Source organism: Dipodomys ordii, unplaced genomic scaffold (assembly GCF_000151885.1).
Source record: "Dipodomys ordii isolate 6190 unplaced genomic scaffold, Dord_2.0 Scaffold5, whole genome shotgun sequence".
Classification (NCBI taxonomy): domain Eukaryota; kingdom Metazoa; phylum Chordata; class Mammalia; order Rodentia; family Heteromyidae; genus Dipodomys; species Dipodomys ordii.
Window position 1 is genome coordinate 13,676,772 of NW_012267221.1, and position 14,479 is coordinate 13,691,250.

Sequence of the window (14,479 nt, forward strand, 5' to 3'; positions counted from 1 at the left end):
TTCAAACAAAATGACTTTTCTTTTCTATCTAAACATATAAACATGAAAATTCAGAAATACCAGAAAGAGAAATGCTAAATGTAAATAAGCCCCCATGAAACCACGTTTCCATCCAGTTGCCCAAGAGGCCTCCTTAGCCAACTCCTTTACTTGCTTACATTGGACTAGTTACTAAAGTTTAATTGTTCAGATTTCTCACTGGTTTATGGCCAACAAATTGTGATCTGCACGATAAGTGTCTGTTCTGAACCACTGTCTTTGCTTCCTCTTCTGGCCTTCCCATACATTCCCAACAGGCTCCCCCCATGCTCAGTATTATCTAGTAACTCTACAACATCTACAGGTTATAATCTGACTCCTCCTGCTTCTCATCTTCCTCTCTGACACCAGAGAGGAGGTCCCAGAGAATCCTTTAGATTCCCACAATAGAAGATACAGTGTTTATCATAAAAACCATTCATGTTTCATCTCATCCAGCTTCTCTGCAAAAGAACCCTCTTATGAGACTTCTTCCTTGAATTTTCCCAATAGAGGGTCTATTCATGCCCAGGGCCCTCTGCTGAAGCTTCTCTAACTTGTATTCTGAGAAGGAAGGCCTCCTCTGAAGAACTTTCTGGCAATGATGCTGATAGAGAAATGGTCAAGACAACACCTCACCAGTGTGTATACCTACCCAACAAAAGAAAATCTCTATAGCTAACTGGAGCTAATTGGACCTTCCACAGAAGGTCCATGACAGAGCCCTAGGCCATTCTCTGCCTATCTCAAATGCCCCATCAAAGTTCCACATTCTTTCTAATTTCCCTTAAGGAAAGATGTGATTATTAGTTTCACCCACAACCTTCCAATGATGCAATAATGCCTCAAGGATGTTTTCCGCTGTCAAGATTACTTTGGTGTGGGTATATACATTTGTATACTTTGTTGTAGTGTACATATACACATATGTATCAAATCAAGTTTGTTTGAATATTCCCAGCAGAACTACAAACATTTTGAGAGCAAAGGCCTGTCTATGTGCAAGATTTGATCTTTGTATTTGCTCCAGCTACCTGGAATATAATATATGTCTGGTAAATATTTATTGATTAGATAAATCACAAAGTTTTGCTATGGGTTGTTTAAATTTATGAAAGTACCATTTTGTGAAAAAAGTTACAATTTAACAGTTTATAAGGGAGAGTCAAGTAGAAATGGGCTGGCATCTGCCATTTAGTAGTCTAAGTGGTAGTAACTATTGTTTTCTTTAACTGAATGCCACTGACAGTAAGTCATCCTGTTCAGTTATTTAATTTTTGGCACCTTTGCCCCCTCATGAAATTGCAGGGCAAACATGTTTTTGATAGCCTTACACACCAAATCTAAATTGTTGTCCTGAAATCTGGGTAAGATCCCTTGAGGATGCAGGCACTGAGTATATTTCCTGGTTGACTAACCCATCCAGAGACAATGTTTCAGTTAGCTGACTAATTTAGAGTATATGTAATACTCAGCCGAAAATGTTCCAATGAAGGGCCAGAGGACAGTCAAACTATGTATCCTAGTTTGTATCCAAGTGTGTCTTCCATTATCTGAGTGCTTTATGTTAAAACCTATAGGTGATTTTAAATGAGAAAATCCACTAAAACATTAAGAATCCAGATCTCTCAGTGTATTTTCACACACCAGCTTTCTAGTTTAGCTCAAATATTACTAAAGGGATCCAGTAGTGACTTCCCTGTACCTGATCCTCCAACTGATGAGTTCTCATCACGCCCGAAGGAAAACAAAAATTAAAAACAAACAAAAATGGTTTGCCCATGTGTTGTATTTTCTCAAAATTACATTTGGCTGCCTTAATTTCTTGTTTTTCCTCTCCCCTTATGACATTCATCTTGCTATGTTTCAGATCTGTCAGCATTGCTTTCTTGCCTTTGAACATTACAACTATAACCTTTTTGGAAAGAAATAAAGTTGACTTTTTTGAGTTAAAGTTAATAAGATGAAAGTAAACTTTCTCCTACTTTCAGGAAGTACGTATCTGCTGTACATAGGAAGACAGCAGTTTCAAAACTCACCGCCTAAATCTGAAGCCCAGAAACTCCTTCTCAGCTGTCCCCTGGCTCCCCAGCAAAACCCCTGCTCCCCTTGGTGTGGTCAGACCGCACCTGACCCCATCACAAACCTTAAGAAATCTTGCAAACTTACTACCTTTGTTCAACAGCACCACGGGCACGGTGATGACAGTGACCAGCGCCGCAGCCCCCAGCACTCCCAGGAGAACTTTCCATGGTGTCTGTAAGCAGGTTAGATCATGCCCAATTAGTGGGGCGCACTTGGTCCCTGTGAGTCAGAGGGTCAGGCCTGGGCTGCTCTAAAAGGAGCGGGCTTGCAGGCAGATGAGGGAGCATTGAGAGAGTGGGTGGGCTGGAAGGGTTTGGAGTTCTCCCAGGCGAGCGCCCTTGACCTTGTGGTCTCTGCCTCTCCACTTTAGTTCTTCTGAAGCCCAGCGAAAGTTCCCCTCTGCGTCTCAGGGGTGGTTCTTGGAGAGGTGACTTTAGGGCTCAGTGCCTGAGTCTCAGCAAGAAACCCCACAAGTGTGAAAGTGGAGCCAGAGCCAGGGGACGTCCCTCCACCTGTTAGTCTAGCCCTCCGAAGGAGGGTGGGGGGAGACTTCAGACGACAGCTAGTTCCCGATCCCCTGTCGCGAAACTGTGGGCACTTTGGGAACAGTTTGGTCCATAGGCCCTCCCACCGCGGACCCCTGGGGCTGGGGAAGTGCGGGGCGCGCGCTGTACTCACCTTCATTGTGGACGCTGTTCCCCACTGAACTTTCGGAGCCGGAGCCGAGCGCAGGCCCGCAGAAGTCGCGAGGAGCCGCGGACACGGACGTCCTGCTCCGCCGCTCGGCGCCGCGGACTCACCCCGCGCTCGCCAAGTTTCGGCCCCGAGTTAAACATTAGTGAGCATCCCAGCCTGCTCAGTATAAAGGCGCCGCGGGCGAAGGCGCACCGGGGCTCCCGGACACTGCCATCCCCGCGGGGGGCGCCCGCGAGGCCAGCGGAGTGCGGGGCTGGGCAGAATCTGGAGCTCGCAGGGTGCAGGAAGTTCCAGAGACCAACCCGAGAGGGGTTATGAGCCGCCCTGGGGCAAGGGGAGCTGGCACCTGCTGGGGAAAGGGGAGCTGGCACCTGCGGATCTGAGTTTGGGGATGTGAGGGTGGGGGTGGGAAGGGTTAAGAGGGACTGTGGTCCCCTCTTATCTGAAAGTACCTTGCATTTAGCTACTGTAGCCTGGGCCAAAGACTGAAGGCCCCAAGAGGGCATGGAGCTTGGCACCATATTAACAGCTCACTGCTGTCGCTGTAGGTCCCTCTCTTGCTAGCGAAAGCTGTTTTGGAAGACAAGGAGTTGGGTCTGTAAGAATGTCTGGAAGGCAAAGGGAAAGGCAAGGTGAAAGTTTGAATGGTATTTACAGACTGAATGGCTGTTTTTGGCCCTTGGGAAATTTCCACTTATCTTGCACTTTATCTTCGCTTCGAGATGCCAAAAATAATACCACCACCACCACTTATATCAAATTTGCTTTTCCTAAGCACTACTCTAAGTATGTATTGTGTTTATAGAACAGGGAGACCACCTGCACAGGGAGACTGTAACTAACTGGCCCCAGTCCACCAGCTAACAAGATGTAGAATCTGAACTAAGAGATCATGACATAACTACAAGTGTGGACTTCCGGTCTCCAGAACGGCAACAAATGAATTTCTTTTTATAAATCACCCAGTCTGTGGTATACTGTTACAGCTACACAAAATGTACTAAGAGACCTACCCATTTCTTAAATCTGCTTTCTGACCAACATTCTCAAATCCATTCTTGCCTCCCTCTTCAAACACCCGAGAAAGTTGAGTCAATAGTAACTGGACCCCATGAGCTGGGTTTGTGGAGAGAGGCCATCCTGAGAGAAATACAGTGGAGAGGACCATTGCTGTCTTTTGCTATTGGGGGTTTGGGCACTTACAATCGTGGCAGTAGTAAGCCTTATATCCACCTTTGATCCTCAGCTCCACCCAAACCTGGAACTTCTCCCTGCACTGGAGTTCTGCCCTACAGCTGTCCCCTCCCTCTCTCTGCCCAGACCCACCTGAACTCCCATCTACCTCACTTCCTATCCCCCAGACCCTCCCACTACCTAGGTAGCCGAGATTGCCATGTATTCTTCTCCGGGGGAAATATGACTCCTTTAATAAACCTTGTGATAACCTTTCTCCTGTGCCTGCCTGCCTTCGCATGGTCCCGTGGGATGGATGCGAAGGATCCTTTCAGCAGTCTTGTCAGATCTGGTGATAGAAATCCACTTAGTTAGGCCTGGACTTAACTTCCATGATTGCACTGTGTCCCTGAACATTAACCCAGCTCCTGGAGAGCTGAGAGAAGTTGGATGACAGCCATAGGACAGCTCATTGTGGTCTCTGGGCATTCCATGAGACAGAAATATCTTCACACTCTCTGCCCATTTCAAGAGGTTTTCACATGCCTCCTCTCTCACATGTCACCAGTCTTTCAATATTGATGCTTCTAAGTTCTTCAGGAACCAGATGGCCAACACATTAACCATTGCTAATGAATCAGTGAAGATGTTCCATCACACCATCTCTTTTTCCATGGAAAATGGAAAAGCAGATGTGCTACTCAAAGTTCTGTCCATGAGTAAGGTCAATAAGAATTTCTTTGTACTATACTTCCAGTTATTGGTGGGGGAGGTGTAATGCAGCAGTCATCTACTGATGATAGTGACAGTTTTCTTCACAAAAGATCTGTTCTTCACTGTTTCCTGGTGACAAGAAAGTCCTCATGAGGCTACGTGTGTGTGTGTGTGTGTGTGTGTGTGTGTGTGTAACATTAACACAGTAGGAGAACCAACATTTTCTGCCTTGTGATATCTTGAACTTGTAGACCTGGTGGGCTCATCTGATATACATATAGGTACTATTTTTCACTTAATAAGAGAATGTTCTTTCACATGCCTAACTTTTACAGTGCAGTGGATCAGGGAGAACACTATTAGTTATGAGTAGTTAGACTATGTAGTTACTTGGTGTTGTGTGTTTGAATTTTATCCTCTATAAAAAGATGCACTGGAATCTTAACTCCCAGGATGGACCTGATTTGAGGTAATCAAGTTACTTTTTAAAAAACGTATTTAATATTTAATTTTGTTGTAAAGATTATCTATAGAGGGGTTACAGTTACATAAGTCAGGTATTGAGTTCATTTCTTTTTGAACAGTATCACCCCCTCCCTCATTTTCTCCCAGGTTTTTTCCTCCCTCCCCCCAAGTTGCATAGTTCACAAGTTACAATGAGTCATTAGGATAGGCTCCAATTCCATGTGACTGGTATCCTTATTAAAAAGGGAAATATAGACATACGGAGCTATGTACCAAAGAATAGTATAAAGAGACACTAGGGAAAAAAATAGTTGTTATAAGACAAGGAGAGACTTAGAGTACATCTTTCTTCCTCTCATAGGACCCAGCTGACTCCTTGATTTCATACTTCTAGCTTCCAGGACTTTGAAGCAATAAAACTATATTATTTTAGCCATTTAGTTTGTGTTATTAGGATAAAGCAGCCCTAGGCAACCAGTGGACTTTGTGTTCTATGATGATGTCTTCAGGTTCTCCTAGAGCTCAGAAGCAGAAGGATTATTTCAATCACAATAGTAAATAGTCAATGGCTATTATAGCCAGCCTTCAGGAAAGCTCCTAAAGTTTTAGTGTCCTTATTATAGCAATAGGTAACTATCAGTTAGCAAAGAGGGCATGACCTTTATTCTAAATCCCTAGGCATCTCTTTTGTGACTCTCTTTTATTGGGGCTTGCAAGAGGTTCCAGGCAGCTTCAGGATGTCACTTTTAATTCCATTGTATCTACTAGGTCATAAGATTTGAGTATCTGTGAAATTTGCATTACAGACCAGACTTGTAGGCTTGTTTCTAAATAAGACAGTTTTATAGATGGCTGAGAAAATAGTTGGAGAATTACATCCAATTGTAATAGATAATCTCTCCAAAATCCAGAGCTCTTCTGAATTCCTGGTGGATTTGAAAGGTCTAGTGGCTTATCATTCACATTTAAATTCTTTTCTTATATGTTTCAATTCATTGAATCCAACAAAACTTTGCAAAGTTTGCTCCATAAATCATGTTATAAAGTTACTTTATTTTTACCAGGTGCATGTAGTATAATACCACCAGTGTAATGGACCTATGATATAAAGATAATCAACAGATATGGATATGATCAATGTCCTCAGAGACTATACTATGATAACAAAGAGTTTCCAAAGCCATGAAATAAGATGGTGAAATAATTCTGCTGCCTCTTCCAAGTGAGGGCAAATTATTTTAGATACTATTTAGTAATTAAATTCAAGAATAATATGTGCAGGTTAATAGCCACAGAAGCTATTGACCACATTCAGTTAAGTTACTACATCTCAAGTATCACCTCAGATTCATAATTTGCAGTTTTACTCTCTCCCTTTCTTCCTCCTTTCTTTCTTCCTTCCTCTATATTTTCCTCCTTCCCTCCCCCTACCCTTCTTCTTACTCTCCCTCCCTCCCTCCCTTCCTTCTTTCCTTCCTTCCTCTTTTTTTGTAGGAGGACCCCTACTCAGGCAGGCAAGCCCACCTAGTCATCCGGAGTGACAGAGCCCACCACAACAAAATTGCTAACAAAGAAGCAACTTTATTGAGAAGGTTCCTACACTGACTGGTCAGGGCCGCAGCACAAGCTCGGGAGCTGATACTGTGGCCCCCATTCTATGGTTTTTAAAGGCAAAATCCATGAGGTGGAGCCTGGTCACATGCAGATGACCAATGGGATTGTAACACACACAAAGGATTGTACAGTCATACCAGACCACACACAGGTGGCAAATGAGGTTACAGTTTGTAATGGCTGTTTAAACCAGCCTATTACCTTGGTTTAAAATGGCACACAAATTTAGTGGGTAAGGCAGGGTCTACCTTTTGGTGGGCAAAAGATGGAGTTTACCATAAGCATGTGCAAAAGGCACGGTTTACCGTAAGCAAGTAGTGTTGCCAGTTGGAGCCAGATTACAACCTATATGTTTTATGAGTCAGTTTTTTAACTCAACAATTAAGAGTGGGCTAGGTTGTTCAGGGGAAGGGGACCAGATGCATTTTTTTTTCATTCTGGGAACTAGGCCCACCCATCAAGTCTAAAATCCCTAAAACAAAGGCAAAGCTCAAAATGGAATCAGACCAGCTTGGGCCCCAACTCAGGGTCCACTCCACTTTCCCTCCCACTCTCCCTCCTTCTTTCCCATTTTTTCTCTTTTTCTACCATTCTTTTCCTTCCATGTGTTTGCTCATCTGTAATAAAAACCATACACAACAGTAACCAATAACTGTCATTCGAATAAATGGAAGAAAAAGATAAGTGAAGAACAGTTAACATCAAATTCATCTCTGTTCATGGACTGCAGGAACTAGAACCTTGTTAATGATTGGCTTTTATCTGCAGGAGGAGAGAGGGCAGGGAGGATGAAGACCAGATTCTATGCCTGGATCTCAGCTCCAGAGGATGGATAAGACAGAACAAAGTTACTTTTTGTTGTTTGTTTTTTGTTTTAGTTTTCCTTTTTCTCATTGATCACCTGCTCTCCACCTTAGCTGGAAACTTTGATTCACTGCAGGAATGACTTTCTGCTACCCTACAGCCAAGGTCCACATATTACTTCTTTTACTTCACATCAATGCTCACCTCTTCCAGGTTACCTTCAACATTCATTCTGTCTGCTTCTATATAATTTCTCACTTAATTACCAAGTGTATATATCCTTCCTATATTCCACATAGAATTTATACCAAAACTCATTTTTACTAAAAAAACATCCACAATTACAAAATAGCTAACTAGATAATCCCAGGACTCATATATGATGCTGCAAAACTAAGGAATCACCTGTATAAAAAGGGGTGAGTAAGAAAGCTGGAGAATCCTTAGGAAACACTTATTCATACTGGGGAATGGAAATGTCACATTTATTCAGTCTTAATTTAAGTCTCAACTTCTAATTTTCAGTATACACCAGAACCCATGGGAACTTTTGCCTAACAAGAGAGTAAAATCAGACTTGAGTTTTAAGATGTAAGACTTAGGCATTATAGTCTGATAGATAGATGATTAAGAAAAGAACAATGGTAATGAGAGTCAATGAACTCTGATTTTTCAAAATTAATTGAGCAGGTGCTTCTCTTTCTGCAGCTTGGTATAAAAAAATCAAGCCATGAATATTTAAACTTGAATAAATAAAATGCATTTCTCAGCTATGGTGGCTAGTTCCCTTGCTACACAGTCCCTTGCAAACATCTAACAGAAGTCTTTCTACACTCAGGACTGAATGATGTCTGTTAGACCAGACATCAGCCACAGAATGAGAACACCTATTTGCTCTTCTTTTGATGATGTTCTTTGGATAGCATTTATTTTTTTATTTTTTTTGTGAACACACTGTACAGAGGGGTTACAATTACATGGGAAGGTTAATGGGTACATTTCTTATCAAGCATTGCAGCCTCCTCCTTTGTTTACCCTTCACATCCCTTCCCAGCCTCCCCCCCCCCCCCCCCCCCCCCCCCCCCCCCCCCCCACGTTATAAAACTCTTTTTTTGAAATGACAACTTGTACTTCTCATTGTTGCAACAGGTCCACCTATCCTTAAATGACTTGTTTTTCCCCATCTCCTCTACAAGTTATACTGACATCAAATATAGTGAAAGGAGGGGTTATACTGTGGGGGAGGGACATACAAAGCTACAAAGAGATAATCTTATAAATGCATTAGAAACAAATGCATGAAAGGAAAAATATTAAAATACATATCTATGGGTTCATTTTCCTAATATTTGAAGAATATTAATGCCTGCCTTAGGGAAAAAAATTACATGATTTTATGAGAAAATATATAAAGTCCTTTGAGCCTGATTCTTACAAAGTGGCTGTAGTTGTTTTCCAGGCTGTAACATGTGGAGGATGGATATTTATGATGCAACTGGTGTTGGATATTTATGAGACAGGATTGGATTAGGACTAAGAGTGAAGGGGATGGACTGTGGCTGTTATTATTTAGGGAAAGAAATAGCAAAGACCAGTAGTAGAATAGCGACAATGCTGGAGGCAGGACCCAAATGAATTTTTTAAAAAATTTCTAGTTTATCAAATGAGAAGCCACTTGTTTAGATAATCACATCTGAGGGCTTCCTGATTTTGATGTGTACTATTTTGTGAATAATAGTGAAAAAGAAAGGGTTCAATCATAAATATGATTGGATTAATGTGAAAAAATGTCTATCATTTATTTTAATTTTCCCAATGATGGTAAAAGAACATGATGTCCTACCATTTTTAATTAAACAGTTACTTATTTTGTAAGCAGAATGATCTTGAGCTTAAAATGTAATTTTATTTTTTATTTTTATTTTTTGGCTGTGGGGCTTGAACTCTGGGCCTGGGCACTATTCCTAAACTCTTCAGCTCAAGGCTTGCGCTCTACCATTTGAACCACAGCATCACTTCTGGTTTTCTGGTGGTTAATTGGAGATAAGAGTCTCACAGACTTTCCTGCCCAGGCTGGCTTTGAACCACAATCCTCAGATCTCAGCCTCCTAAGTAACTAGGATTAGAGATGTGAACTATGAGAGCTTGGTTAAAATATAATTTTAATGTGCTAAACTTTCAAGTTAAAATTTTCTTTTAGGGCTATCCATTTCCTTTGCTAGAAAAGAAAGCTATATCACATATTCTTTAGACTAGCATCTTCTTTTTGCTACCAGTATTTCTCTCCATAAAGGAGACAGAGCAGATAATAATGACCACATGGGAAATTGGGTCTTCCTGGTGATATCACATGGCAGCACAAAGACCTCTTTTCTGGTGATATTCATTATGTTTTGAAAGGAAAAGTAATAAACACTGTAATCCTTCAAACAAATTAAATAAGCTAAGAAGGTGTTTTAAAACCCCCAAACTACAATGTACATCAGATAGTCAGATGCTCTTTGATATAAATATTTAAATGGAAGTATTAAAAATATAGCAAACCTATGGCATGTTATATTTATGTTCTGTCCTGTATGTAATGCATTCATATTAATAACCATTTATCTACTTATAAATCTAGCTATAGATAAAGATAGACATTCACAACATGACAAGGCTAAGACTATTCTCTGAGAGAGGATTTCTCCCTTATTGATAATGCATGCTCTGTAGGGACACATACCTCCAACACAAACAAAACTCCAGAATATCATTACTGTTTCCAGTCTATGAAACAAATGTGGAATTTACTCTGAGAGAACAAAGCTCTGAAGTCTTGATACTGAGAGACTGAATATACTTACAATGACCAGACTATATCTGACACTTGAACTCTAAGCACAACCGTTCTTGCAATCTGCCCATAGTGGTTGGGAATTAGTTAATGACTGCCAGAATTCCTTTCATTTATTATTTATTTATGATTCCTTTTATTTCCTTCTAGTTCCAAGTCTACTGGAAAAAGTTCGTATGTTCCTCACACCAATCTTGTAAGATGCCCTGCTTTTAGTTAAGATACCTCCTTTATCTCCATGTTTCAGGTTTCAAGCAGAGCATACCTAAAACCTTTTCCTTTTTACTATGAAGTTTTCATATTCCTCTGGCCTCCTTTGAGATTCTGCTAGATCCATGTGGTGGTGGATGTCTTCCTAGCTATAGTAAGCTCTGAAAAAGACTGGGTTATATATATATTGGGTGATATATATATATATATTTTTTTTCACAATGCAGATAGGGGATAGCCATTGAAGCAGCTACACATTTTAAAGCACTATTGATTATAATTCTCTCATTTCTGTACTCAGTTTTTCACCAGAAAGCACATTCATTAATTAGTCTTTATTTACTTCAATCACCATAAAAGACTTACTAACTTTAATCTGATCTTTAACAGCCACGCTATCGTATTCTGATGATATGTCTTCTGGTGTTTAATTATAATAGTCATAATAGTCAAACATACTTGAAAATGTATAGCTAAAAGACTTAGGGAAACACTTTCAAAAAATGTCTTAAAAAGACCTTGAGTTTGTTAAATACTTATTTGCTACCTTTATTTTGATGGGGCCTATGAAAACATCCATGGAAATAAGAGAAGAATGTCTACTCACTTCACTCCTCTTCAATATAGTACTGGAATTCCTAGCAAGAGCAATAAGGCAAGAGGCAAACAAAAAAAAGGGATCCAAATAGGTAGAGAAGTAAAACTATTCCTCTTTGCAGGTGACATGATCCTGTATTTAAAGAACCCCATATATTCCTCTCTCAAGTTACTTGAGCTGATCCAAAACTTTGGCAAAGTAGCAGGGTATAAAATTAACCCACAAAAACCAGTCACTTTTCTGTATGCCAACAATGAGAAGAGTGAGATTGAAGTCAGGAAAGCAACTCCATTTGTAATTGCCTCAAAAAAATACCTAGGAATTAACTTAACCAGTAATCTGAAGGACTTCTATGAAGAAAACTTTAAAAGCCTGAAAAAGGAAATTAAAACAGATATAAGGAGTTGGAAAAATCTTCCATGCTCCTGGATTAGAAGGATTAACATCACAAAAGTGGCCATACTGCCCAAAGCTATCTACAAATTCAATGCAATACCTTTCAAAATCCCAACAACATTCTTCAATGATATAGAAGGAGCAACCCAAAAACTCATAGGGAATAATAGAAGACCCTGAATAGCAAAAATAATCCTTAGCAGGAGGAATAGTGCTGGAGGAATATCAATACCAAATTTCAAACTTTATTACAAAGCAATAGTAATAAAAAGAGTTTGGTAATGGCACAAGAATAGGCCTAAGGACCAATGGAATCAATTCCAAATGGATCAAAGACCTCAATGTAAAACCAGGAAGGGATAGAGGAAACACCAGGGCTCCTTGGCACAGGCTGAAACTTCCTAAGTAAAGATCTAGAATCACATCAAAGAAAGATAGGATAAATGGGATTGCATCCAACTGAAGGGTTTCTTCATAGCAAAACACATAGTTAACAGATAAACAGAACACATAGTTAACAAGATAAACAGAAAGTCTATAGAATGGGAGAAGATCTTTACTAGCTATGCATCAGGCAAGGGCATTATATCCAAAATATAATTAGAGCTCAAAAAATTAGACCCTCATAAACAAATTCTCAAATAAATAACAATCCAATTAATAAATAGAATAAAGGCTTAAAGAGAGACTTCTCAGAAGTAGAATGGCCAATACACACATGAACAGATATTCAACTCTGGCCATAAAAGAAATGTGAATCAAGACAAAATTGATATTCCACCTCACCCTAGTTAGAACGGTAATTATCAAGAAAACAAACAGTAACAGATGTTGGTGGGAATGTGGCCAAAGGAATTGATACTACACTGTTGGTGGGAATGTAAACTTATTCAGTCATTCAAAAGCACTATGGGGGTTACTCAAAAGACTAAACATAGAGTATCACTATGATCCAGCAATCACACTCCTGGGTATTTATCCAAAGGACCACAAACCAGGCTTCACTAAAGCCACTAGCACAACCATGTTCATTGCAATATTGTTTACCAAATGGAATCAACCCAGATGCCCCTCAATGGCAAATGGGTCAAGAAAATGGGTCAGAAAAAATTATGTTAAGAGAAGTAAGCCAGACCCAAAGAAACATAGTTAGCATGATTTCTCTAATTTGTAATAATTAGAATGTACCCACAAATCTACAAGTAAACCCAATGGGTAGTAAAAGATAAAAAAATTACACTTAGACAAGATAAATTAAGCAGGACTCCAAACATTCACACAGTGAGACAACTGGAAGATACTCTTAGGAGAAGATCACAAGGGCTCAACAGTTATGTGCATATGATCATATGAATTGATGCTTATCAAAATGAACTTCAAGAAATGGGAATAAGATTTTTTTGTTATACTGTTTGCGTGTTTTTTTTCCTGTTCTTCCCCCCCCCCCTTTGTGTGCTTTGATTTCTGTGTCCTTTGTCCTGTATGTAAGTTTATCTGATTTGGGTAGGGGAAAAGGAAGCATTCACTGTATTTGATGTTGGTATAATTTGTGGAGGGGAAGGGAAAAAATTGTTTAAATAGGGATACAGGTGGTCCCATTGCAACAATGAGATGTACAACTTTACAACTTTGGTGGGGGGGTGGAGGGGGATCGGGTGGGGATGACAGGGGAGTTTGGGAAGGGATGGGAAGGGGAAACAAAGAGGAGGCAACAATGCTTGATAAGAAATGTACTTGTTATCTTGCCCATGTAATTGTAACCCCTCAGTATGGTATTCTCACAATAAAAAAATAAAAAAAAGAAATGGTGGAACAAAGAGTGAACTAATTGAGTGGTGATACTCATTAGACACTATTTTTGAAGTGAACTATACAACTTTGGAGGGAGGAGTTTCAGGAGGAGGAAAAAACTGGGAGAAAATGAGAGAACGGGTCACACTGTTCAAAAAGTTCCGAAGTTATTACCTGACTTATGTAACTGTATATCACCCTCTGTACATCACCTGTACAGTAAAAAAAATTTTTTTAAAAGAAAGAAAAAAGAAAAGAAAACATTATGGGTTACTTTTCAAAGAGTTTTAGAAATGTTTGTCTTTTTATGTTTACCATTTGTCCATCATATAGTAGCATTAGTATGTTAGGCCAATAAACTGAAAGTATAACACCTCCAGAGAAGCTGATTCATCCTTATTGAAAAACTACCATGCAAAGCAGTGCACTAGGAATATCAAAGTCAACAAGTCAGGCACCTCACCAGGGTCAGAGTTTACAAATCAGGCTAGAATTGTTAATCCATTTAAGATTAGTTAGCAAAACCTAAGACCAATAGTCAAAGATAAGCACACCTTATTGTCCTCTGAAAAGAAAATTTGGGCTGAGAACCTGTAGGTCATGACTGTAATTCTAGCTCCTAAAGAGGCTGAGATATAAAGATTATAGGTCAAATCTTGCTCAACAGACAAATCCAAGACTCATCTCCAATTAACCACCAAAATGTTCAAAATGAAAGTACAGTTCAAATGGTAGAGTGCCATGCCAATCTTGAGTAGAAAAGCCAAGTGAAAGCACAGGGCCCTGAACTCAAGTCCTAATAGCAGCATGCATGCACATGCACCTGTGCATGCTCACAAACACAATTGGACGGAAGGCCAAGGTAGGAGTTTAGTATTCCAGGGGTTCACAAGTAATCTATTGAATGGGCAGCCATTCTTTTCTTCTCCCAAGTGCCTTTCCTTCTGTTTCCATCCCATATTTTCCTATTTCATTTTCAGTATCTCTTCCAGGTCAAATATAATCTTCTATAATACTTCCTTCAGACTAATCTCAGGCAAAGACCCAATCTCTTTCTCCCTTGCTCTACTATCAAACTC

General features: G+C 40.0%; 1 protein-coding gene across 2 annotated transcripts in view; it reads right to left on the bottom strand.

Moving 5' to 3' along the window:
- Positions 1–3,018, bottom strand: part of Dpp4 (dipeptidyl-peptidase 4) — an 84,472-nt gene extending 81,454 nt beyond the window's left edge. Inside the window, exons 1-2 of one of the 2 annotated variants that reach the window (XM_013029126.1) lie at positions 2,782–3,018; positions 2,191–2,275 (exon numbers count right to left, since the gene is read on the bottom strand). In XM_013029126.1, coding sequence (XP_012884580.1) covers positions 2,191–2,275; positions 2,782–2,787 — 91 coding nt within the window. In that variant the 5' untranslated portion in view covers positions 2,788–3,018. The remainder of the gene's footprint in view (positions 1–2,190; positions 2,276–2,781) is intronic. The other variant, XM_013029133.1, reaches the window with a different exon arrangement.
- Positions 3,019–14,479: the final 11,461 nt, after the last annotated feature.